This window comes from Rana temporaria, chromosome 4 (assembly GCF_905171775.1).
Source record: "Rana temporaria chromosome 4, aRanTem1.1, whole genome shotgun sequence".
Taxonomy (NCBI): domain Eukaryota; kingdom Metazoa; phylum Chordata; class Amphibia; order Anura; family Ranidae; genus Rana; species Rana temporaria.
The window spans coordinates 4,499,130-4,527,085 of record NC_053492.1 but is presented as its reverse complement, the minus strand read 5'-3'; the positions used below and the strand labels follow the sequence as shown (position 1 = coordinate 4,527,085).

The 27,956-nt window shown below is 43.3% G+C and overlaps 2 protein-coding genes across 2 annotated transcripts in view; one reads left to right on the top strand and one right to left on the bottom strand.

The window, feature by feature from the left end:
• The window catches only part of LOC120935234 (gastrula zinc finger protein XlCGF17.1-like), a gene marked incomplete at its 3' end in the record, with an annotated part of 103,327 nt that extends 77,059 nt beyond the window's left edge, over positions 1-26,268 (top strand). The window contains exons 3-4 of the mRNA XM_040347400.1: positions 25,507-25,744; positions 25,997-26,268. Of these exons, the coding sequence (XP_040203334.1) occupies positions 25,507-25,744; positions 25,997-26,268 (510 nt within the window). The remainder of the gene's footprint in view (positions 1-25,506; positions 25,745-25,996) is intronic.
• Positions 22,553-23,276, bottom strand: LOC120937049 (transmembrane protein 192-like). The gene is made up of 2 exons (XM_040349989.1): positions 23,197-23,276; positions 22,553-23,141 (listed from the first exon to the last, which is right to left on the bottom strand). Exons 1-2 carry the CDS (start codon positions 23,274-23,276, stop codon positions 22,553-22,555), a joined length of 669 nt encoding a protein of 222 aa, XP_040205923.1.
• Positions 26,269-27,956: the final 1,688 nt, after the last annotated feature.

Genomic DNA, 27,956 nt, shown 5'->3' with positions numbered 1-27,956 from the left:
CTGACAGGAATAGACCTGGGGACTCATTCTCTCTTATTTTTTGGAGTAAAAGAAGTGCTCTTATCCCGTTGTCTTTGCCTTCTCTATCAGGTACGAACCCCACCTGATCCGGGTGAACCAGTAGGTGTATACACTCTTTTAATCGCTCCGCAAGAATTTTGGCAAAGAGTTTTATGTCTGTATTTAATAATGAAATAGGCCGATACCCTGAACAGCAGGAGACGTCCTTCCCCTCTTTTAGAATTAATGTAATTACGGCTGCAAGTGCTTCCTTACTCATATCATACTCTACCCCGAGGCCATTAAAGTAATTGCACAATTTCGGTATTAAAATATTACTAAATTTTTTATAGTAAAATACGGTGAACCCGTAAGGTCCTGGGCTTTTCCCACCCGCTGTATTTTTCAAGGCAATTTTGATTTCTTCTTCAGTTATTGGTCTGTCTAGGCTCAGTCTATCGATGTCTCCTATCTTCATAAGTCCTGCCCCTTTTAAGAAGTTTCGAGTTTTAGCCTCTTTTCTCCCCTTTTCCACCTATTCTGGCTAATCGTATATACCTCTTCGTAATAATTTTTGAAAGTTTCTGCAATCTTTTTATTAGTATACACCAACTCCCCATTTTTCTTCTTAATTTTCTCTATGTAATTTCTCATTTTCTTTTTTTGAACCATTTTGGCGAGATGTTTACTGGGCTTATTACCCCATAGGTATCTCTCTCTGGCTATGCTGTTTAAACTTTTATTTGCTTCTTCTTCTAGAATCTTCTTGAGTTCCTCCCTCTTTAACGTTAGATTAAAATACGTCTCTTTTGGACCCTGATCTCTATGTTTTTGTTCAAGAGTCGCTATTTCTTTAAACAAGGCATTGAGTTTGGCCATTCTCTCTTTTTTCTCCCTCACCCCCTCCGAAATTAAAATCCCTCTGATATAGGCTTTATGCGTCTCCCATTGAGTAGCACTGGAGATCCCTTCCGTGTCATTCGCTAAGAAAAATTGTTTAAGTTCCTCTTCAACCCTTCCTACCCTTTCTTCATCTCTTATCAGATCTTTATTAAGGTGCCAAGGGGGATGTTGATCCATTTGAGCCGAGGATTTTACAATCATCGTTATCGGGGCATGATCCGAGATAGTCATAATTTCGATCCCGGTCTCCGTAACTTTGTCCAGTAACCTATGATCTATCAAAATGTAGTCCAGCCTAGAGTACGTCCCGTGGGGAGGGGAGAAAAATGTGTAATCCCGAATCTTTGGGTGTTGCACCCTCCATACATTGACCAACTTAAGAAGCAAGAAGTGCAATGTTTGCATTCATAACATCTGTGGAAGACACAAATCAGAGACCTTTGAATCGACTAGCACGTCTCGGCAATATCAGATAAAATGCTTTGCAACTTGTTCTACGCAATATATTGTCTACCTGATAACATGCCCATGCATGAAACAGTACGCGGGACGTACGATTAGAACATTTTCAATGAACACATTGCAGCTATTTAAAAGGGAAAACCCAAGCACAGCATACCCAGACATTTTTTAGAGTGCCATAAAAAAAACCCTTGGCTCCAAGTTCCAGGTTATCGACCGTTTCATCCCTCATTGGAGGGGTGAGTCTAAAATTAGGGGAGTTTCAAGACTCGAAACTTTTTGGATCTACCAATTAAAAACATCTACACCTCATGGAATGAATGTGGAATGGGACATCAATGCTTTTATAAATCAATCATGATGTCCCTGCCCCTCTCCAAGTTCTAGTAGTCCTGTCTCCTCTTTTTACAATAATAATGAAATTTTAAAATTTTTCATATAATTTTTAATACGCTTTCATAGGGTATAGATCCTGTTTTAATTTCAGTTTTATGAAATGGCAGAGTTGGCTTCCCGTTCTCTCATTAACACCTCTATCATAGAGGCCAACTATAAGGTCTTGCTGCGCTGGTACATGGTGCCTGCTAGACTGGCAACCTTCGTGCCAGGAGCTACGCCTTACTGCTTTAGGGGATGTGGCCAACTAGGAACTATTTATCATATCTGGTGGACGTGTCCCAAGGTCAGGAGGTTCTGGATCAGGGTGTATAATTTTGTTTACTCCCTCACCCGGATGAACTTGCCCAAATTGGCGAAGCAGGCGCTGCTGGGGAGTGGGGGGGTTGAGGCCTCTAAATCCAGCAGACGACTACTAACATTTATTTTTATTTCGGCTAAAATCACCATTGCCAGAAATTGGAGGTCGGCGGCTCTCCCATTTGAACAGCTTAAGGGCAAATTATCCTGGCTGATGTTAAATGAGAGGCTGTCAGCCCTGACACAAGATAAAATGAAATTCTTTCATCAGGTGTGGGATCCTTGGATTCGATACCTCACTAATGACGCCAGTGGGTGCGGGACTTAGTTACAAGTTTCAGTTCTGTGGTTTGGAAATGCCGATCCGTGGCTCCCCCCCCCCTCTCCCCCCTCTCCCTTTTTCTTTCCCCTTTCTCCCTCTCTCTTTCCTTTCTATCCCATTCTCTCTTCTTGACTTCTCTGTCTCGGCTACCTTGATATATCTTTATTGGTATGACCGGATTAAGCCCATGTAGGGTTTCTTAGGCTTTGATATCCTCTTTCCTGGCTTATCCACATTGTACGATCGTTGTCGGTCAATGATTCGAAGCTGAGGGAAATATTTGTTCATAGATAATCTATGCATTCTCTATTGGATTTTGAATTTTGTTTTATTTCTTTGTTTTTTCTTTGCTTATCCTTTGATGTTTTCCTGGTATTCCAACAGGGAACTTAGGGCATTGGATCCCTCGGTATTAGAATTCCATATGCTGTTATGACTGTACAATGACCAGATATGGTTTTTTCCTTTTTTTTGAATGTCTATACCATTTTATCCTTTCTAATAAAAAACATTGAAACATAATTTCAGTTTTATTATATGATCTACTTTGTCCTATATATGACATGTCCCATCTGTGGTACATCTTTGTGAAATGCTGACGTCATGTAGGGCATAGTTTTATATGGTTTACAATGCTGTAGATGTTATTTCCAGTACTAATATGATATTGCGACTGTTACAAGTCCCTGTTTTAATTTTATTGTATCATTATCTCTCTTCTATGGTGTCATCACATCACCAGTGCGCACCTTTTGTCACTCCGAATCGAGGAGCTATGACATTTTTCATTAGACCACTTCTGGTGTATGTTGTCTTGACATCACACTAGAATTGCGTTTTCACGTCTTCACTTCACACGCATGTCCACATAGCCTTCCCGGCCCTTTTCCCTTGATCCGGTGTCACTCGCTACTCAAACTCCACCTCGGGTCACACCCCCGTCACACCTCCTCCTATCGGATGAGAGGATAACCCTCTTTCACTCCCACCCAACACGTCGTCATACCCATTTCACCGATTGGTCCATCGATAGTCACGTGTCCTGCTTATTTTCACAATGAGGCTTGGATACTGTAGTTGTACCGCACGCTGACGTAATGACGTCAACTACGTCCTATGCAAGCACCTGAGACACTCCCACGTTCACATCCCTTCATTCACGGACCTATTCGATAGGAAGACCTTCTATGCCCGCCTACCCTGGGAGTGAGGCTTGGTCTCCTATATTCTTGTTATTCACGATTGTCACTACTAATGATTTTTATATAATATTGTTCCTGAGTGACAAACCGTTGGAAGTCTACGACTGTGGAGGATTCTACACCCATCAGGGAGACGCTAACGGAAGAGTCGGTCACATCAACACTCTTACCTTTGCTTGTTTGACTCAAACCAAAAGGTATTTGGGTCCACGCCACATGGTAAAAGTATCCAACTTATTTACTTAAGGATTGCTTACTTAAGGATTGTCTTCATATCCATGTCTCTCTTATCCCAATCTATGTGAAGATCTGCTAATATTTACCACATCTGCTAAATATCCACCACATGGTCAAATAGACTTTTATTGTGTGCATTAGACCTCCACAAGCAGCTGTTGGACTATTATCAGTCATTGTTTCCTGAGAGCTCATTTACCCAGCGACTCATGTTATTGTGAAAATGTAGGATAGGTTGCTGTGTATACATACATGTTTCTCTACCAACTTCATTGCTATCAATTTTTTTATTATTTTTATTACCATCATTGGTCAGTCAATTCAGGTTGTTCACACTCCCAGTAATTTATTATTCAAGTGGCTATTGTTCATCATCATGATGGGGTGAGTATTACCGCGCTTACCACGAGAGTGGGGGAAGGGGGAGAGAGAAGGGGTACAGCTGCTGCACTGGATGGTGTATCAAACCAGGAACAAATGAAGAATAAAGGGGTAGTGCTGCGCTATGAATGAGGAATGAGCTAACGTGCAAAGGAAGTGTGGCAAATCCTTATATATGGAAGAAAATATACTCTGACTAGTGATCATAAGTAACAATAATAAAGAATGGTAGTGGTAAATTCTAACAGGTAAATAACATCAAAATAAATGTGCTACAATGCAGCCAAGGCTGGCTGCCAAAATGTGAAGTATTACAAAGTGACAGTGCAAGTGTCATATAAAGTAGTAAAAAATGTACTGATACACAATAGGGTGTACAACGTGCCAAGTACAACACACAACGGTGATTGTAATGGACTAGATTAAATGTCCATGCAGCAGATAACTGTAAACGAAACAATGGACTTTGGACAAATGGACTTTGCTTGTTGTTTCGTTTACAGTTATCTGCTGCATGGGCATTTAATCTAGTCTATTACAATCACCGTTGTGTGTTGTACTTGGCACGTTGTACACCCTATTGTGTATCAGTACATTTTTTACTACTTTATATGACACTTGCACTGCCACTTTGTAATACTTCACATTTTGGCAGCCAGCCTTGGCTGCATTGTAGCACATTTATTTTGATGTTATTTACTTATTAGAATTTACCACTACCATTCTTTATTATTGTTACTTATGATCACTAGTCAGAGTATATTGTTCATCATCATGTTTAATTTTTCCCAATTTGACTCATGACACTTGTCATAAACCCTCTTACTAGGTTTATTCACTTTTCAAGCGCTGCACATATCACACTTCCAATTTTGTCACATATTTTCTGTTTGTTTAGTGCTAGCAGCTACCCCACTTCCCTCTAGCAGCCCGGTAATTTTTCCTTATTTTCATTGTTCTAAACAAAATGGAGACTGAGAAGTCAATCAAATCCTCACACTTTTTGTAAAAAAAAATAATTTTCATTTTCTTTCCACATTTTTCAAAAACTTGGGACAACAAAATGAATACTTCTAAAGACTGACCGTGCCTCTTAGAGCAAACCTTGGGGTGTTTACTCTCCACAATGGGGTAATTTTGTAGGTGTTTCTAGTGTCCTGGTGCTCAAAGGCCTTCAAAAATGTGATAGATAGTCAGGAAATGAGATGTGTAATTTATGTACCTAGAACTCCTGAAGGTGCTCCTTGGATTTGTGTTGTCAGGTCACAAAAAAGTCTCACACGTGGCATCACCATACTCTATAAAATGTAGCAGAATGTGTTTTGGGGTGGAATTCTAAGTATTTATATGCTGTGTATTAGAAACATGATTTTATTATTTAACAACTTTGTGTAAGGAAAAAAAAATAATTGTCTTTCCTGCATTTAAAAAAACCTTGTGGCCAATATCGACATTTTCACTCACTATGCCTTGCAGAAAATATTTGGGAGTGTTTACTTTGCAAAATGGGGTAATTTTGTGTGTATTTCCACTGTCCTGGTGCTCCAGGGCCTCCAAAAATGTGATAGGTAATAGAGCTGCACGATTAATCATCAAGAATCGTTATCGCAATTTTATTCCCCATTGCGATCTTGACAAAGTATTTCCCGATCTTTCTCTGCAGAGAATTCTCTCGGCTCTGCTGAAGCCACAGCTGTTAAATCCGGGCAATCTGCCAAGAATCAGAACATTCTTTATCAGTGGAACGTTAAGTCTAAACATTGTAACAATTTGGGGCAGATCCACGTACATCGGCGTATCGTAAAAGAGATGCGCTACGCCGGTCTATATATGCGCCGATGTACGTGGATCTGCCCCAAATTGTTACAATGTTTAGACTTAACGTTCCACTGATAAAGAATGTTCTAACAGCTGTGGCTTCAGCAGAGTCGAGAGAATTCTCTGCAGAGAAAGATCGGGAAATACTTTGTCAAGATCGCAATGGGGAAAAAAATTGCGATAACGATTCTTGATGATTAATCGTGCAGCTCTATTACCTATCACATTTTTGGAGGCCCTGGAGCACCAGGACAGTGGAAATACACACAAAATTAAGGCTCAACTTAGAGAGGCAAGTACCGTATCTACAGAGTATTTCCGCACAACGTTGCGCCGGTGCAGTGTAAATTTCGAGGCGTAAGCCGCCGTAATTGAAAGTGGGAAGGAAGTGGGCGTGTTCCATTGAAATGAACCGTGACCCCATGCAAATGAAGGGCCGGCCGGACTGTGCATGCGCACGACGCTGACTATGGTCAGCGCCTCTCTGCGCATGCTCAGAACTCGGCCCGGCGTAATCAGTGAGATAGGAACTAGGCCCGGCGTAATTAGTGAGATACGCCCAGGGCATAAATAGGCCCAGACATACGCCCATCCATTGCAAAAGTACATTTGTTTCCCCCCCTGAAGCAAGGTGCTTTTGTTCCGTTGTCTGTTGGTGTTTGTTGGTTTGTGTCGGAGTGTTTTTTGGAGCGTGTGTTTTTTGGAGAGGGTTTTTTGGAGAGTGATTTCGAGAGATGTCAGAGAGGAAGAGGAAGCTGAACTACTCCCTGCGGGAGAAGGTCATCATTACCAGGGCCATGACCCAATATGATCGGTTTCTCTATGGGCCTGAGAGTCTGAATACCACCCCGGCCAGGAGGAGGGAGATCCTGCAGATTATTGCAGATGATATCAATGCATTGGGGGGTGAGACCAGGACCCCCAATGAGATCTTGAAAAAGATTAATGATCTCCGCCGCGTGGTTAGAGGTAAGCTGGCAAAGATTTCAGCTCATGCCAGGGGCACTGGAGGGGTTGCCCAGTGCCTCCACAGGCATCAAGTGGAGGGAGTGCCTGGATTTGACTCCATTGAGGAGGTCTTGAGGACAGGTAAGTGTTTTTTTTTGTTTTATATCTGGTGTGTAGCATGTGTGGGGGGGGGGAAGGGAATATGTGACAAGTGTGTGGATCCTCCAACATGTGAATGTTTTGTGTCATCCACAGATGTGCAGGAGGGTGCTGGGCCATCTGGCCAGTCCGCACCATCTCCCGGACATCAGTCTGATGCCGACCCCCAGGCAAGCCAGTAGTCCTCTGAGGAGGGGAGTGCCCGCAGCTCTCCTCATGAGGAGGTTGAGGAGGAGGAGGTGCTGTCTGGGAATAATGTCATGCATCATTTGGAGGAGTCTAGCCCTGGTGCTGGCACCAGTCAGGCCTCCATCAGGGCTAGCCCCTCCCACTCCTCCCCCAACAGGGCTCCCCCCAAGGCTCTCCCCTTCTTCTAGGCCCCAAGCCTCATCAGGAGGCAGGAAGGCGACCCAGAAGACCAGGGGGGTGGCAGAGGTTCTGCCTGAAAATCTTGGGAGGGACCAGGCCTGTCAGACCCGCCATCTGGGTCAGGTTACCGAGACTTTGGGCCGCATGGAGGACAGCCTGGCCTCCATAAAGGAGTCTGTGCAGGACATGGGTTGCAGCTCCCTGGCTGTGATTACCTGCTTCAATGACCTGCAGACCGCCACAGCAGGCGTGGGTCAGGAGGTGCGCGCCCTGACCCAGGCTGTCCAGGCCAACACGGCAACCCTCAATGTGGGCCTCACACGCATCGCCCTGGCGTTGGAGGGCAAGCCGCCAGGTGGGCAGAGACCAGGGGATGCTCCTCCTTCCCCTTTCCCCCCCCCCCCATGAGTCTCCCCTGAGGGGCCGTGGCCGCCCCAGGCGTGGGTCACGCCAGCGCCGCTAGGTTTTTTTTTTGATGAGTGTTTTATTTTTATTTGATATTTTACTGTGATTATGATTTGTTTTATTTTTTTGTAGCTCAGGCAGGCTACAGTGTGAATGATGTTTGAATGTGGGGGTGACATTCCTGCCGGAAAAGGGGTGTCACCCTCGGTTGTGGTGGAGAAGGGATCCCCAGGACCAGGGAGAAGTGATCCCCAGGTCCGTGTGAATGGTGTATGAATGTACAGTGACATGCTTGGAGCCTTGGCGTGGTATTGCTGCTCACAAGTCCTGTATGGTGAACTTGTGCTAATACAATTTGATGTGGATGTGGGGTGTGTGTGCTAGGGACCACAGTGGTGTGCATGCGTGCATTCTCATTGTGCCATGATTAATGTGTGTGTTTAATGTGCAAAGATGCCTACTGCGAGGCATCTCCTGACTGCTCTTCCCTCAAGAGACGGGGGACCCTCGGTTAGGGGGGGATTGTCTGGTTCGGGTATCAGGTCCTCACGTATGTCAATCTCCAGGCCCCTTCTCTCGGCAAAGTTGTGCAGCATGCAACATGCAGCGATGATCTGGCACACAAAGTTTGGGGAATACAACAGGGTACCCCCAGACTTATCCAGGCATCGGAAACGGGACTTCAGGAGGCCAAAGGTGCGTTCCACTACTCCACGGGTACGTGCGTGTGCTTCATTGTATCTTTGCTCTCCTGGGGTTTCAGGATTCCTGAATGGAGTCATGAGATGGGGCCCAAGTGCATATGCAGAGTCACCTGGAAGGGAAAAGACAGGAGGATGTTAGTCGTGCATGTGCGCCTCCTGAAGTCTGCATCATGGGGGCGGACAGTCATGCCTGACACCCATGTCACTCACCAACCAGCCAGCTGTCCCCATACACGTTCTGCTCGAATTCCATTGGGATGGGGCTTTGACGGAATATGTAGCTGTCGTGGCTGGACCCTGGGTGTTTGGCACGGACGTGCCATATGAGGCATTGGGCATCGACTATCACCTGTACGTTGATGGAATGCCAGTGCTTCCAATTGTGGTATAGGTGCTCTGTCTCACGGGGGGGGGGGGCGTAGTGCCACATGTGTGCAATCAATGGCCCCCACGGTGCGTGGGAATCCTGCAATTCTGTAGAAATCACGCATTGCCTTCACCTGCAGGTCCTCCTGGGTGGGTCTGATGATTTGGTTGGCCATGCATCTGAGGATTGCCGGGATAACCTGGTGCACACATCTGCTAATGGAGGATTGTGCCATCCCAGCCACAACTCCACTTGTACGCTGAAAAGAGCCACTGGCAAGGAAATGGAGTGTTGTCAGTACCTTGACCAGTGGCTCCACTGCATGTGAGTGTTTTGTCTGGCTGGTGATGTCATCTTTCAGGGTTGTGGTTAATTCCATGATGGCATAAATGGTATAAATATTTCAATGAGGCTGGTACCAACTTTCTGGGATTTCTCATTTCCAGAAAAAGGAATAGATTACTTGTGTTGGACAAAGAAATCAAGGTACTTAAGGAGAAACTTGTGACACATAAGAACTCTCTGGAATACAACTCCTTGTCCTCCAGTCTCCAGAGTCATTTGGAGAAGGAGGACAAGGATCAGAGAATCAAAAAACACAAGAAATATGCCAGAGACGTGGGTGATTACAAATCAAACACTGTCTTTGGATGGCAGAAAACACTCACGACCTCTAATTCAATGGATACTGCCCCAGCTGCAAATACTGGTTCAGCAATACCCTCTACATCCACAGGTGGCACTACGAGTTTGGCATCTCAATTTGGTGCCAAATCCTTACCGCCTTTGAGTGTCCCGCCAATCCAGGCATTACCTCCAATGCCCCAAAGGCCACAATACCAGAGCCCCCGTACGCCCAATTACCCCGCTAGAGGAAGGGCTAACAATAGGGGAAAACGTGGGGGGAAAGGGCACAATAGAGGTAACTCTCATCATTCTGGATCACGTCCGTCACAAGATCAGGGAGGTTATTCCGGATGGGCGTCTCCAGCTCCATATAGAGAGCAATATGATGACCGCCATCCCCACCAATCATATTACAATTCACCTGCTGTGCCTGTTCATAACAGATTTTCCCCTCTCAGAGACCACAGAGACTATGGGCAACAACAAGCACGTGGCGGTTATGAGCAATCACCCTACCGTCATGGCTCCCGTGGCACCAATGCCCAGGGTGGGCAGGGTTTTCACGGAGATCGCCCTTGGTACTCCAAGGGTCCAAACCAAAGAGAGGATGTAGAGCAGGACGGCGCATACAGAAGAGAAAAAAGAAGGAGAACATAAGTGGCCAAGGAGTATTCAACTTGAGTTCCAAAACACTGACTGTGGCAGAACAGTCCGTGTTGGACAAAGGACTCAAGTTTGCTCCTTCAAAACCATTAAATAAATTTGGCACATTTATTGATGTGCAGAAATTTATACGCAAAATTAATATTCAGCGCTATATGGTTTCCAATACATTTGTAACAGACAACAGGGCAGCGACCTCAGGAACGGTTCACTCAGGATTATCAAACCCATCTCTTTTCAATCCTTCCGTCGCTGTGGCTCCTGCTGTCAAAATTTTTAAAGAGCTGGTTCTCAAAGACTTATCTCAAATAAAAGAGAAGAGACACTCCTCGCAGCCCTTGTCTAGCCAAGGCGTTCGCTCCTTGTGTGATAACAAGGATTTGATCATTCGTCCGGCAGACAAGGGCGGGGGGATTGTTGTTCTAGACAGGTCACAATACGAGCAAGAGATGCATCGTATACTTGGGGAACCTGGTACTTATCAAGAAATCCCCAATAACCCTACTGCCACATATAAGAAACAATTACAAACCCTTGTTAACAAGGGGTTTGATCTTAAGATTCTCAACAAGAAAGAAAAACTTTTTTTGGTTCCCAAAGTACCCAGAATTCCGACAATATACTACTTGCCTAAAATACATAAACATCCTACACAACCACCAGGCCGGCCTATCGTGAGCGGCATCGATTCTGTCACCTCACGCATAGGCCGTTATATAGACTTTTACCTCCAGCCCATAGTCAAACGCACTCCTTCATACATCAAGGATACAGGCAACACCATCCGCCTTCTGGAGGGGTTGGACGTACAGGAGGGTTGCATCATGGTCACTGCAGATGTGGCCTCCCTGTACACCTGCATTCCTCATCATCTAGGCATACAAGCGGTAAAACACTTTTTAAGTAGCGAAGAATCACTCGCTTCGTTTCAAAGCGACTATTTAATCGAACTTTTGGATTTCGCTACAAAACATAGCTATTTCTGGTTCGATCAACGCTTCTTTTTACAACTTAGGGGCGTGGCAATGGGCGCCAAATTCGCACCGAGTGTAGCGAATCTTTTCATGGCCAAGTGGGAGGAGGATGTCGTCTATGCCCAGACAGTTCCATCTCTGGGCCTATGGGCTAGATATATAGACGACATCCTCCTCCTATGGAATGGTAGCCCTGAGTCATTGAAGTCATTTTTTGACTCTTTAATCAGTAACGATAGGGGTATTTCCCTAACATATGAGTTTAGTCCTACTAAGATTCATTTCTTGTATTTGGAGATAACCATAGTTGATAAGAAGTTCCACTTCCAAACCTATTTTAAACCAACCGACCGTAATGGTTATATCCCTACGGGGAGTTGCCACCACCCATCTTGGCTCCGGTCGGTTCCCCGCAGTCAATTCCTTAGACTGCGTCGGAATTGTACGGACGATAACTCCTATCTTGCCCAAGCAGAGATTTTAAAATCTAGGTTTCTAGAAAAGGGGTACCCCATTAGTGATGTAGATTCAGAATTACAGCGAGTCCTTTCATTAAACAGGAAGTCACTAATATCTGTTAAGTCCAAGCGTCCTACGGATGAGGGTTTCAAATTTGCTATGCTGACTACATATTCCACTCAATATAAACAAATTAAGAGTATTTTCAACAGGCATTGGAACATCCTTAGAGGGGATAGAATTTTAGGTCCACTGCTTCCTGAACAGGCTAAAGTGGTCTTTAAAGGCGTACCTTCCTTACAGAGCAAAATCGCTCCAAATATAATAAACCCTCCTGTCAAAAGCTCTTTTTTTTCATAATTTAGTAGGCTTCTTCCCCTGCAGGAAATGCAAGGTATGTCAACATAATGCTCTAACCACAAGAAAAATCTTGGAGTTTTCCTCCACGGTTACCAACAAGCAGTATACTATAAAAACATTTTGTACATGTGCGACTAAGTAAATTGTATACTTACTAACGTGTCCTTGCGGCATGCAATATGTCGGTCGCACCATCCGCACTTTCTCGATCAGAGTAAGTGAACATATTGCACTCATAATAGGCGGGGACACCAAACATCCAGTCCCCCGACATTACAGGGAATTCCATCATAGAAACCCCAAAGGGACACAATTTGTTGTCATCGATAAATATACTCCTCCATGGAGAGGTGGAGCCATGACTAGGGGGGTCTCCCGCCTAGAGACATTCTGGATATACGAACTTCAGACATATACCCCGTTCGGAATGAACGTCGAATGGGATATAAATTCTTTTATTAATATGTCATGAGCTATTCATATTATTTGTTCTATTTTCTGGGTCTTTGGAAATTCAATATATACGCGCAATAATCATATACGCGCTTAATGTTTTATTCTGGATTCTGTTATATTTACAATCATTTATGCCATGAGAGTCAATGTATATGGTGATCTGACTCACACTAAACATGAGGCATTTTTTTGATCACATGAGGTAGTAGGGATATATTTTGTGTTTTTTTAATATATGCGATTCTAACACATTTGTTTTTAGCGATAATCTATATATACATTTATTTATACAAGATCGCAATTTTAACATATTAAATACATGTTCTAAATAAACTCTTTTTTTAACACTAATTGTTTCTGATCTGGAGTGGATGTAAATTTCCATCTCCAGCGCAGAATCGATATTTTTATAAGTTTTTATTTTTATTTAATTTTTATGACTGGCCCTTATAGTTGATGTGCCGCTGATGGGAGTATTAACACTACCCATTTATATTGCGCTTTGCAATAGACATTATTTTTGTGATTCTCCGTTTATTTTTGTGCCCCATTTTTTCATTTGTTTGATTGGACATGCGACTCTTCTCTACGGGCGCCGCTCTGACCAATCACGGATGACCTCTCTCATAATGAGGCTTGGCGCGCACGCATGCGCACTTTAGCTATCAGACATCCGGGTTCCTCAGAGCGAGGCCTGGTCTGCAGGCGCGCTCTCACTGGACACTACACGGCAGCCTCTATCTATTCAGAGTGAGGCTTGGCTATCGCGCACGCGCGGTAGCATAGTGTAATCCACGACACACAAACAATACATGGTTACTATGCTCTGCCATGCTTGTTAGCACATGCAAACGAGGCTTGGCTCTGGCGCACGCGCAGTCGCATCTGTCGTCCGTGGCATGGTAAATTTTCACAGTTTGCCTCAACTATTATTTATTTTATACATTTCAAGTATTTTAATGGCCAGTGCATTTCATTTTGTTTCATTTTACTCAGTATGTCCATGTCACACTCCTAATGACTACATTCCAAATGTAACAGCCACGTTAAAGACACTATACCCATATTCTCTGTGAGGTTCCTGTTTCATATAGAGGCTTGGAGTGCAAACTGCAGGTTCCTGTTTCATATAGAGGCTTGGAGTGCAAACTACAGGTTCCTGTTTCATATAGAGGCTTGGAGTGCAAACTGCAGGTTCCTGTTTCATATAGAGGCTTGGAGTGCAAACTACAGGTTCCTGTTTCATATAGAGGCTTGGAGTGCAAACTGCAGCGCCATCTTGGATAGGTGATGTGCTGTCTGTGATTGCTGATTGTTTGGGGTGAGTCAGATCTTCATTTGATTGGATGTGATTACATGGACTACACATATATTGGAGTGGGCTGCAGTGGAGAGACACCCCAGACGATGTGCTTTTGACCACGAAACGCGTCGGGAGGACTCCACTGTCGCCCCATTTACATGCAAGAGCTCTTTTACTTCCAGCCAAATGTAAGTTTGTTAGCTGTGAATAAACACGTATTTTTTCTTTTATACGGAGTTACGCTATGTGGCCACTTCTCTTTATTTTTCTCTATGCACCACTAACACACTGAGCCAATTGGTTTTGGGATACCAACATCAGTATAGCTTCCGGCTTACTCCTGGGGACCTATTCCATATAAGGACCTACCCACCAGTTGGACCTACGCTTCCTGCCAAGGATTGCTGTTTGACAACCGTCATATAAAGCCTTGACTGACCTCTTTTGGCATATGCCACCAGTGGTCAACAAGTTCCGGTAAGCCTGCACTTTTTCCGGTGATGGGATTGTCACGTTAAAGGAGTCACGCTTTTTCTATTTATTCACCTTTTCACTTGAATGACTTGTGGATGTTGATGAACTTTGCTACATACCTCGCATCATCACACTTAGGAGTTTTTGTTGGACTTTGTTTTCATGTTTGATACCACCTTAGGTGTATCAGTTCACGTGCCAGTTGGCACTGTTGTCACCCCTCGCTACAGAGGAATCTCACATGTTTCACAATTTGTGTCTAACATTTATTAATGTTATATGTGTTTTATTTTTTACTATACACATTTTTTGGTATTTTGATATTCATTTATTAATTTTAGCGCTACACATACGTATTTTTTTGGTTGTTTTGCTTTTTTGAATAAGCCGTGTCAGCAGCTACCATTTACGCACACCTGGCAGCGCAGGGTATCCACTCTCTTTCATGATGGCAGTAGGGCTGAAGATGTGATACACCTCAGAATCACACATGCCAAAGACATTTATGCGGGGTCGGTAGATCCTCTCCGTGCCCTCCTCCTCCTCCGTGCCCTCCTCCTTCTATGCACATCTAAAGCCAGTAGTATAGCTATGACCATGGATGCCCCTGGCATGTTGGCATACAGATTGTTGTCCTGCAAGTGTGGCTGCTCAGCTCGTCCTTAACGGTGTTGCTTTAGCTGACCTGCACACGTCTGGTGCAAAGTTAAAGCTGCTTTTATGAGGGGTAACTTTAGACCGGACATACAGCTTATGCGCACAGCACGTAGCCTGCGCCGGTCAAACGTACTTTCGTGGATCGCCGTATCTCCCTCATTTGCATATTTGCATAGCAAAACAATGGTGCGTCCAGCCCACAATGCGCCGGTGTAGAAAAATTACGTCGGTCGGAAAAACCTAGTTTTCAGGCGTATCTCGTTTTGGGGATACGGCGCATAGATACGCCGGTGCATATTTACACTTACGCCGCGCATCTCGAGATACGCCGGCATAAGTGCTTTGTGGATCTGCCCCTTTGTCTTTTACATCAAAGGAATAGACTTCTGTGTGTAAATTAGGAAAGTTTAACCACTTAAACACCAAACCTTTTTCTGACATTTGTTGGTTTCAAGTTTAAAATAATTTTTATTTTGATAGAAAATGACTTAGAACCCCCAAATATTATGTATATTTTTTTTTAGTAGAGACCCTAGAGAATAAAATGGTGGTTGTTGCAATATTTTATATCGCACTGTATTTGGCAGCGGTCTTGCAAATGCAATTTTTTTTGTAAAAAATTACTTTAACGAATAAAAAAAACTAACCAGTAAAGTTAGCCCAAATTTTTTTGTATAATGTGAAATATTTTACGCCGTGAAAATCGTGATCTTTATTCTAAGCAAAAAAATTGTGATTCTCATTTTGGCCAGAATCGTGCAGCTCTAAGAGGTAGTCAGGAAATTAGGGGCCAAATTCTCAAAAACGCCGTCTAACTTAACTTTCAGCAGTTAAGTTACACAGGCGTTAAATTTCTACCTAAGTGCCCGATCCACAAAGCACTTACCTAGAAATTACACGCCGTGTAACTTAAGTGCCTCCGTCGCAAGGCGGTCCTCCTCTCCGGGGGGCGATTACAATTTAAATGAGGTGCGCGCCGGCCGTACTACGCATGCGTGTGACGTAATTTTCCCGACGTGCAGCGCGCGAACGTAATTTACGCCGGGCTTTGTGGATTGCGACGGGACAATAAAGTTGCGACGGGTGAAAAAAAAAATACGCACCGGGAAAAAAAATTCAAATTTAAAAAAAAATCGCGGCGATCGAAAAAAAGGTCTGGTTTTACATGTTGTACTAACTTTACATATTGTAAAACCAGCCCTAATTTAACGCGTGCAAATCGTAACTTACGCAGAAAACACAAAGCTTAAAAGCTTTGTGGATCTGCTTAAGTCCTCATTTGCATACGCTAGGTGGCATTTCGACTCGAAATGCCCCCAGCGGCGGATGCGGTACTGCATCCTAAGATCCGACAGTGTAAGTGTCTTACAGATGTTGGATCTTCTGACTATCTTTGGAAAAATCCTTCTGAGGATCGTTTCCAAAGATAGCCACAGGGATATGCAGGCTGAACAGCAGTTCCGCCTGCGTATCTCCTTTGAAGATTTGGCCCTAGATGCCTAATTTATGCTCCTTGAAGGCCCAAAGGTGCTCCTTGGATTTTGGGTCCCTCTTTGCATCTAGGCTGTGAAGAAGTCTCTCATATGCGGTACCCTTATATTTGGGAGGCAGAGCAGAATGTGTTTTGGGGTGTAATTCTAAGTATGCCCATGAGTTTCCTCATTTAAATAAAAAAAATTGTGACAAAAAGAATTACAGCTTCAAAAAACTCCCCATACCTCTTACTAAACACCTTGGACTGTCTACTTTCCAAAAAGGGGTCACTTTGGGGGATATTTGTGCCGTCCTGGCATTTTAGGGCCTCAAGAGATTAGATGCATCAGGATTGATCAATGTTCATATATCCCATAGTTTGTGGACGCTATAACTGTCCTACAGACCAAATAATATACACTGAATTGGGTTATTGTTACCAAATAAAGGAATCAGAATACAGTTTGGCTTAAATTTATGAAGTCAATTAATTTATTTGCACAATTTTATAACCGAAAAATATTTTTTGCAAAATTTGGGAATTTTTTACATTTCTATAGCAAAAAACGAAAGACCTAGTGGAGATTAAATACCACTAAAAGAACGCTCTATCTTTAAAAAAAATGCATTTCATTTGGGTACAGTGTTATATGAATGAGTAATTATCATTAATGCTAAAAATTGGCATGGGCAAGAAGGGGGTAAAAATGTCCGATATTGAGGTGGTTAAATGTACAGCAACACTCCTGTCCACAACCCCCCCCCCCCCACACACACACACATCCTATTATTGTGTGACCAATACCATCCAAATAATTCTTACTTTTATGTCCCAAAGATATCCGTCTACAAGGAGACCTATATAGATCAAATGATGGCACCAATGAGGATGGAGGAGGACCGGAGTCACATGACTGAGAAGATTCTAAACCTCACCCTGGAGATCATCTACCTGCTGACCGGAGAGGTGAGGAGGATTCTGGGAGGTCACATGACATCACTCTTATCTCTATTAATAAAACACAGACCTGACCGGAGAGGTGAGGAGGATTCTGGGAGGTCACATGACATCACTCTTATATCTATTAATAAAACACAGACCTGACTGGAGAGGTGAGGAGGATTCTGGGAGGTCACATGACATCACTCTTATCTCTATTAATAAAACACAGACCTGACCGGAGAGGTGAGGAGGATTCTGGGAGGTCACATGACATCACTCTTATCTCTATTAATAAAACACAGACCTGATCAGAGAGGTGAGGAGGATTCTGGGAGGTCACATGACATCACTCTTATCTCTATTACTAATACACAGACCTGACCGGAGAGGTGAGGAGGATTCTGGGAGGTCACATGATATTCCTATTGGTTCCCCAATACAGAGATTTCCTCTTGTGAAGTCAGGTGATCATATGACCATCACAGTGCCTCCATGTGACTCCCTAAAACCTGAGAGACACAACATGGAGAAGATTCTAGAAGTCACCAAGAAGATGATGGAGCTGCTGGCAGGAGAGGTGAGGAGGATTCTGGGAATTCTGGGACATTATCCAGTAACAGACAAGGGGTGTGTCTGGATGGTGACTGTATCATTGTGTGTGTCAGGTTCCTATAAGGTGTCAGGATGTCACTGTCTATTTCTCCAATCACTGATAGTATCATTAGGATCTGTACATTATCTGCATTGTTACCATTGATGTCATTTTTATTCTATATTCAGAGTGGAAACCTGAGAGATTCTAAAGTTGAGGTTAAAGAAGAGATAAAGGAGGAGGATGATGAGGATGGGGTAACGGAGGAGTCAGAGTCTCTAAAAGAAAACAAAGATCTGTACCAGGACACCATGGTGGAGTCATCCAGATACAGAAACCCACCAGAGAGATGTCCCCGTCCTCTGTATTCCTGGGATTCCACACAGGAAGGTCACACTATCCCTCACCATCATCAGGTAGATGAGTGACAATTATTGGTAGTTCTGATTTATACACAGCATGTTTGTTACAATGAATGTTTTATTATATATTCAGAGTGGAAACCTAAAAGATTATAATATTGTTGTAAAAGAAGAGTATAAAGAGGAGGATGAGGAGTATGGAGTGATGGAGGAGTTTTCAGAAGGACACAAGGATATGATGGAGCCACCTCATACCAGGAACCCACCAGAGAGATGTCCCCGTCCTCTGTATTCCCGGGATTCCACACAGGAAGGTCACACCATCCCCCACCATCATCAGGTAGATGAGGAACAATCACCAATAGTATCATTAGGATCTGTACATTATCTGCATTGTTACAACTAATTGTATAGGGGATATGTATCAAAAAGAAAAAAATGGACTTTGTAGGCACTTATTGAAAAGGTAAAAAATTATATTTTAATAATAAGAAAAAGGTACAGTATCAAAACAAGATGCTTAGTGCATCTATTAAGACTATAAAATACATAGTATTAAAAATGTAAGAATGTGAAATAATAATAGGGGGCCGGATTCATGTAGCTCAGCGGATCTTTAGATCCGCTAGATCTACCTGGTTTACGATCCGCCGGTGCAATTTTCCGAGGCTAGTGCATGATTCATAAAGAACTTACCTCGCAAATTGCACCGTTGGATCGTAACTCCCCCCGGCGGAATGCAAATTCCGAGGCTAGGGGGAGTGTACAAATTAAATCAGGCGCGGTCCCGCGCCGATTTAACTGCGCATGCGCCGCCGGCGAAAAAGCCCAGTGCGCATGCTCCAAATGACGTCGCTAGGACGTCATTGTTAGCGGCGGGTACGTCAATTGCGGCCATCGGGATTCCCGATCGACTTACGCAAACGACGTAAAAATTTTAAATCTCGGCGCGGGAACGGCGGCCATACTTAACATTAGCTACCCCTCATATAGCAGGAGTAGCTCTCCGCTGGAAAAAGCCGAACGCAAACGACGTTGAAAAGGAGCGACGGGCGGGCGTACGGACGTGAATCGGCGGTTCTCCTCATTTGCATATGCGACGTGTAAAACAAAGCGACGACACCTAGCGGCCAGCGGGAGATTACAGCTTAAGATTCGACTGGTGTAAGTCACTTACACCATTCGGATCTAAGGGAGATCTATGCGGAACTGATTCTTATGAATCAGGCGCATAGCTCCGACCGTGGGATCTCACAGATCCGACTGTCGGGTCTCACAGATACGACGGCGGATCAGGAGATCCGCCGGCGTATCTATTGATGAATCTGGCCCACTATGTATTTTATTGTCTTAATAGATGCACTAAGCATCTTGTTTTGATACTGTACCTTTTTCTTATTATTAAAATATAATTTTTTACCTTTCCAATAAGTGCCTACAAAGTCCATTTTTTTCTTTTTGATACATATCCCCTATACAATTATTTAGGATGTGGCACTTTATATACCAAGGATGTTGATTGCCATCCAAGGGCAAAGCAATCAAACTCTAGCGTTGTTACAACTAATGTCATTTTTATTATATATTCAGAGTGGAAACCTGAGAGATTCTAAAGTTGAGATGAAGAAAGAAGAGAGGTGTGTGAGGGATGATCAGCAGTCTATGGAGGAGGATGGAATAACGGAGACATTTATAGAGGAGGACACTCCTACAGAGATCAGCACAGGTGGGTCATTAACACTAAATCCATTCCTCCACCCATACTGCTCACTGATTGGTCCAGAGTAGGGCGGGGACTGGGTGATATCAGCCTGTAATCCTCTGGTCACTTTCCTGAGCTGTGTTCCCCGTCCTGTATTCCTGTATTTCTCTCGGATAATCTTCCTTCTCTGTGCTGCACACACAATTTATGTATCTAGACTGGATTTATGGAGATTCTGGGGTACAGCTGGCAGCAAAATGTAAATTTTCACCATAGATGTTGCTCTACCGAGACATCTGGGGCATGTGCTTTGGGTCTTCTGCCCATACCCAGGTATGGCAAGATCTCTGACAGACAATTCTCCCAGGATTACTTGCTCTGTTATTTGCTGGCTGTGTCGGGTGGAGGGATATGTCTGTATAGTCTCAGACCCAAGTCACTGAGTGCAGTCTCAGGAGATGGGAGGCAGCGGTGTGGGATCTCTGCAACTTGTCTCATGTAAACATTTAACCTTCCACTGATTACTGAATACCAATATTATGAGTCCTGACCCTTACACTGTATATTTTATATTGTACATTACATACTCCTGACCCCTGCACTATATACTCTATGTCACAGGTGACAAACACAAGGCCCGCAGGCTGAATCCGGCCCTCCAGGCCATTTTATGTGGCCCTCAAACCTCTCCTGCAGCTGCAGGAGGGTCCCAGCCCTCCTCCAGACCCCTACGTTCTGCTTTCAAGCAATGCATCCAGCTTCTTCCCAGCAGCAGCATAAGGAAAGGGGGGTGCACTGTGATGTAAGGGAGAGTGGGGGACTCAACTTCTGATGGTGGGGTGGCTCTTGACATCTAATGTAAGGGGAGGGGATGCGCTGGACATCTAATCTTACAGATACAACCGGCCCTTTTGATAAGAATCATAATGCTGATGCGGCCCACAATGAAATTGAGTTTGACACCCCAGCTGTATGTTGTACATTACATCATTCTGATACTATACAATCCTAACTGTTGTATTTTATATAATAAGTTGCACATTACATAGGCCTTACGTCTTTTGCTCTTATTTTCTACCAGCTGGACATTTTATATCTGATGATGTGATTGGAGGACAGACTTTTACATGTTGATAATAATGTGATAACATCCTCAAACTTTGGAACCTTAAACAGAAAGATATAATGAGGGAGGAGTCCTCAGGATCATTCCAGTCTTCATTTTAGTTGTTCTCCCCCCATCCTCACTCTCTGACCTCTGGTGGGGCTCAGCCCCACTGTTATTCATGACTAAATCATGGACTAAATAAGGAAGTGCAGGACTTCTTGTGTTGAGAAGATGGCAATGAGTGATAGAGGGGGTGGGGACACTCATCCTATAATCCCCTCATCACTGTCACTCCTATAAAAGAGCAGTGTTTACATCGCTCCTACAGCGCTGCAAATATGCTGCTCGCAGGACTTTTTTTTTTACCATCCTGCCAGCACATGGCCCTCACTGGAGTGAGAGAAGAGGCACTTTCAGGGTCGCTTTGCAGGCGCTATTTGTAGCGATGTATTCCCTGCAAAGCGCCTCAGTGTGAAAGCAGCCTAAGGGCTCTGCACAGGGAAGATCAGCATCTGACCCCCGAGAAGGTGGAGGCTGATAGACTGGAGGTGATAGAAGACATTACTATTACATATTGTAAAAGTTTATTAGTATTGTGCATTATATATACAATTATTATATCCATAAAAAAGTCTCAGCTTTCCGTAAAACTACTTTAATATAAAAGTCTCCCCTCCCCCTCTAACCTCCATATATCTTCATGTGTGACTCCCAGGTAAAATCCCCATATATCCTACTTCTGGGTATATTTATTATTATATATATGATATAAGATATATTACTTTCACTATCTCACAGTATAAATGATTCCCTTATAGTAGTGATTATCGGATGTTTTTGTACTATAAAGGAATATTTTTTTATCCCATCATAACAGATGATGAAATAAAATCATGCTGCTGCTATAAATGAGTAAAATAGAGAAAATTTTGATACTGCGCTAAACTAGCTAAATACACAACAAAAGTGAAAAAAGCTGCAACAAAAATTGTGATATACACACAATAAGGATCAAAAACAAAACGGATAAGTTGCGCTAACAGTGAATGAGTGTAAAAAATCAATATGATTGAAAAAAATAGTGTCCATGGGTATACAAAACATCATACATAATATGGTATATAGTGAAAAGTTCAATTTTCAGTGAAAAAAATTTGTTGGATGAAATTGTGCCCGTGACTAAACAAAAATAGAAATCCTCCACCGGTGCAGTAATTGAATAGATATCTATGCGCTTACCAGAAGGGCAAGCAAACAGGGCTTGCAGCTGAAATCCCCCAGCTAGGGTCTTTAATGGAAATCCAGATATTATTCCTCCAAATTGGGTAGATAGTTCCGAAATCCAAGAAGCCAGAAATAAGTGATAAAGAGCTTGTGGCCAAACCCAGCCAGGGCCTTTAGGGTTAAATCCAATCAATCGATTCTCTCACGGAGCAAGACCGAATATATCACCTGTATACATTAGCAGGAATATCACAGTCAGGATCAGCTCCAGGATCAGCACACTCCAGATAAGGTAGAGATAGAGGTTGTTGTCATTCAAGAAATCCTTGGAAGAGATAATCAGGAGGACAGCCGCATTGCCTGTAGAGTTTATCGTTAGTGGAATTATCGTTAGAGTGTTTGTGGATCGGTATAGTTCAAGATATCCCCGGCCCTTCGCTTTCATGTGATGGTACTGGAGAAATCGCTCAAAGACCAGGTGCAGCAACCATAGTGTGACTTTACAGATGATGACAATTGTATTCAGTTCAAAGGGTTTTGTGTATTGCATGCATTTATCATCTTCACCGTGAAGCAAGCAAAAATAACCAGAGACAAGAGTCAAAGTTACGAAGGCAACCTGCACCAGTAGCAGAACAATGCTCACGCAGACAGTGCGGATTGGGATAAATATACGTCGGATGTCAGCCTCGAGTTTCTGATTGGGTAAAAGAGGGGCATCTAGGAGGCAATCAAGGTCTGCACTCTGTGTAAGCTCTCCAGAACTCAGCAGATCAGCAGACACTGACAGGCTGTGGAGGAAAGCTAGATGAAGTCCTTTCAGTTCATGAAGCCATTGTGTAACACCCTGAGCTCTGCTGAAACTCCGGAGTTTCAGCAGAGCTCAGGGTGTTACACAATGGCTTCATGAACTGAAAGGACTTCATCTAGCTTTCCTCCACAGCCTGTCAGTGTCTGCTGATCTGCTGAGTTCTGGAGAGCTTACACAGAGTGCAGACCTTGATTGCCTCCTAGATGCCCCTCTTTTACCCAATCAGAAACTCGAGGCTGACATCCGACGTATATTTATCCCAATCCGCACTGTCTGCGTGAGCATTGTTCTGCTACTGGTGCAGGTTGCCTTCGTAACTTTGACTCTTGTCTCTGGTTATTTTTGCTTGCTTCACGGTGAAGATGATAAATGCATGCAATACACAAAACCCTTTGAACTGAATACAATTGTCATCATCTGTAAAGTCACACTATGGTTGCTGCACCTGGTCTTTGAGCGATTTCTCCAGTACCATCACATGAAAGCGAAGGGCCGGGGATATCTTGAACTATACCGATCCACAAACACTCTAACGATAATTCCACTAACGATAAACTCTACAGGCAATGCGGCTGTCCTCCTGATTATCTCTTCCAAGGATTTCTTGAATGACAACAACCTCTATCTCTACCTTATCTGGAGTGTGCTGATCCTGGAGCTGATCCTGACTGTGATATTCCTGCTAATGTATACAGGTGATATATTCGGTCTTGCTCCGTGAGAGAATCGATTGATTGGATTTAACCCTAAAGGCCCTGGCTGGGTTTGGCCACAAGCTCTTTATCACTTATTTCTGGCTTCTTGGATTTCGGAACTATCTACCCAATTTGGAGGAATAATATCTGGATTTCCATTAAAGACCCTAGCTGGGGGATTTCAGCTGCAAGCCCTGTTTGCTTGCCCTTCTGGTAAGCGCATAGATATCTATTCAATTACTGCACCGGTGGAGGATTTCTATTTTTGTTTAGTCACGGGCACAATTTCATCCAACAAATTTTTTTCACTGAAAATTGAACTTTTCACTATATACCATATTATGTATGATGTTTTGTATACCCATGGACACTATTTTTTTCAATCATATTGATTTTTTACACTCATTCACTGTTAGCGCAACTTATCCGTTTTGTTTTTGCTGCTATAAATGTCCTATGCTGGTCATACACGGATCTATTATTGGATGAGAATATTCACACAAATATTTGTATGAAAATGATTTGTACATTCGATGAATGGACGAGTGTAGATAGAAAATTCCACTTTCTTTTACCATTCAATTATAAAATGAATGTAACTTCTGAGTAAAAACCACATACACCATGTGAGAATTTGTTCTATGGAGAAAAGTTTTCTGTTCTGCTCCTTCCAATTTTCCCGTCACTGTGGTGGAAAATGAACGCCGATTTGACCCACTAATGGTCAGAAAATTGGATGAATGGTTTTGTAAAAGAAAAATGAGTTTGTGTTCGGCCAGCATAAGTGACATCAGGTGCAGGGAGCTTGTACCCACCTACCTGTCTATGACAAGGGAGTCTGTCACCCATCATATTATATTACACTCTTGTCTGATCATCTGCAAAACAGCGTTTTACCTCTTTTTATATTTTATTAATGTTGATCTCTGATTGTGATATGTAGCAGATTCACCCTCTAATAATACATCCATCTGTCTGTTATTCTCAGAGTGGATTATTTAATCCAACTATATATCTGGAGATTTATATTTACCGCTCTATATAGATATTCAAGAATATTATCTCCATTATACACCAAACTTTTTTTTTTTATGTTTTTATCCAATTAATCTAAACAATAATCGGCCAACTAATTAATTCTGAAAATAATCATTAGTTGCCACCCTACAGAGGAGCCATTTACTAGTTACCTTGAGGGGGGAATTGTAAGATCCTCAGAGACAAAGCTTCCTGATGTGGGCGGAGTTCTGGTTTAGGGGAACCAATCTGCTCATGTCTAGTAATAATCTTTGTATTTCTATTTTAGTAGATGGACGGGAGATGAGGAAAACCTCAGAGGATTGTCTCACTTTGTCTCCAGACTGTAAAGTAGAAGATGAGGACATCACACAGTATAGTCCAGGAGAAAACCCGACTACCTCAAATATCCATCCGGCACCACACAGTGTAGATGGACCATCGTATTCCTCTTATCCTGAGGAACCTCAGACTGTGCGGGACGGTGCCGGACCATCGTATTCCTCTTATCCTGAGGAACCTCAGACTGTGAGGGACAGTGCCGTCCTTCCAACAGAGAAGAGGCTTTCCTGTCCTGAGTGCGGGAAGTGTTTCCGCTTTAAATCTGATCTTATTGTGCATAAAAGATCTCACACGGGGGAGAAGCCGTATTCCTGTCCTGAGTGCGGGAAATGTTTTTCAACAAAGTCTGATCTTAGTAGACATCAGAGATATCACACAGGGGAGAAGCTGCATTCCTGTCCTGAGTGCGGGAAGTGTTTTTCGGTGAAGTCCAATCTTTACACACATCAGAGATCTCACACGGGCGAGAAGCCGTTTTCCTGTCCTGAGTGCGGGAAATGTTTTTCACAGAAGTCCCATCTTTACAGACATGAGAGATCTCACACAGGGCAGAAGCTGCATTCCTGTCCTGAGTGCGGGAAATGTTTTTCACAGAAGTCCCATCTTTACACACATCAGAGATCTCACACGGGGCAGAAGCCGTATTCCTGTCCTGAGTGCGGAAAATGTTTTTCACAGAAGATCAATCTTTACACACATCAGAGATCTCACATGGGGGAGAAGCAACATTCTTGTCCTGAGTGCGGGATATGTTTTTCAGAGAAGTCCCATCTTCACACACATCAGAGATCTCACACGGGGGAGAAGCCTTATTCCTGTACTGAGTGTGGGAAATGTTTTTCAGAGAAGTTCAGTCTTTCCATACATCAGAGATCTCACACGGGCGAGAAGCCATATTCCTGTCCTGAGTGTGGGAAATGTTTTACACAGATGTCCGGTCTTTCCAAACATAAGAGATCTCACACGGGGGAGAAGCCGTATTCCTGTCCTGAGTGCGGGAAATGTTTTTCAGTGAAGTCCCATCTTTCCAGACATCAGAGATCTCACACGGGGGAGAAGCCGTATTCCTGTCCTGAGTGAGGGAATAGTTCCTCACTGAAGTCCTGTCTTCCTGTACATCAGGGATCCCACACAACCCTTGAGGTGTATTAGTGAGTGCGGGAAATGTCTTGTATATGAATGTTACTGGACATCACAGCTCTCATGTGGGGAAGAAGCACACCCTGATATACACCTCAGATATACTCCATGGCTGATCTTCATCATGTAAGAAACCATTTCAGGGGTGTGGACATTTTTTGAAAAAACGACTGGTCAGCAGCGGTGTGGGAGTTTGTTAAAAACTACAAGCCGACATCAGCAAAGGACAGAACTCTGTGAATGAATGGCACGGCCGCGCTCTTTTCATAAAGTGACAGTCGGTACGCGGAACTTCTCGCCACACTGCTGTCACACAGAGGACTCGGATCACTGGGCCGCTACAGGAACAGGAACCGGTAACACCTTCCTGAAGGTGAACTTATCATTTAGCCTTTTCACACCCCCTTCCTGCCCAGACCAATTTTCAGCTTTCAGCGCTCTCACAATTTGAATGACAATTACACGGTCATGTGACGCTGTACCCATATGACATTTTTATCTCAACTTTATAGAACTTCCTTTTGGCGGTATTTGATCATCACTGGGTTTTTAATGTTTTGTGCTACAAATAAAAAGAAGACAAAATTGTGAAAAAAAAGTTTTTCTTTGTTTCTGTTAGAACATGTTGTAAATAAGTAAGTTTTCTCCTTCACTGATGAGAAGGCACTAATATGCAGCACTGATGAGGAGGTACTGACAAGCATCCCTGATGGGCACTGATTGGCATCACTGTTGGGCACTGATTGTCATATGTGGTAGGCACTGGCGATCATCACTGATGGGCCTGTACTGATAATCGGTGCTGAATATCAGTGGAGATCCTCCTTTGTCAGGAGATCCTCTGATCGTCTCTCCTCTACTCGCACCTTGTCAGTATGAATAAAAGAAAGCTGATAACCGGCACTTCCTGGTTAAGATGTGAGTAACTTTGATTGGACACAGCTGATCACATGGTAAAGAGCCTACGTCATAGATTATTTACCGAGATTGGAGATGTAGAGTGTCAGAGCGACACATCGCACCACCAATCGCCACGTGTCTGAGCGGCTTATTCTTCTGCACATCATATGACCTCCAGTCAGGATAATGGAACCCCCACCTGACCGTCATTCTGCTATAGGCCGGGCATGAAGTCATTAAAAAATAATTTTAGGCCTGAAGATTCTATAAAAACCCCATAACATGATATATTTTCTGAAAGCAGACACCCTAGAAAATAAAATAGTGGTAGTTCCAATTTTTTTATGTCACACGATATTATCGCAAAAGTCTAGGAAACAAAACATTTCTGTAAAAAAACACACTAAAGTTCCCAATTGTTTAGTAAAATATAAAAGCCGAGGTTGCACCGAGTAAATAGATACCCAACACTTCCAACCTTAAATGTGTGTGCGCCTGTGAAATGGTGACAAACTTCAGTACTCTATATTTTCTATAGGTGATGCTTTAAAAGCCCCCTATAGGTCATCAGTTTAGTGTTACAGAAGAGGTCTGGTGATAGAATTATTGCTCTCTTTCCGGTGTGCGTGGTGATATGTAACATGTGTATTGCAATCAACTCTTTCAGATGTAGGCGCCCCAATGTGTAAGTTTGTTTGTAC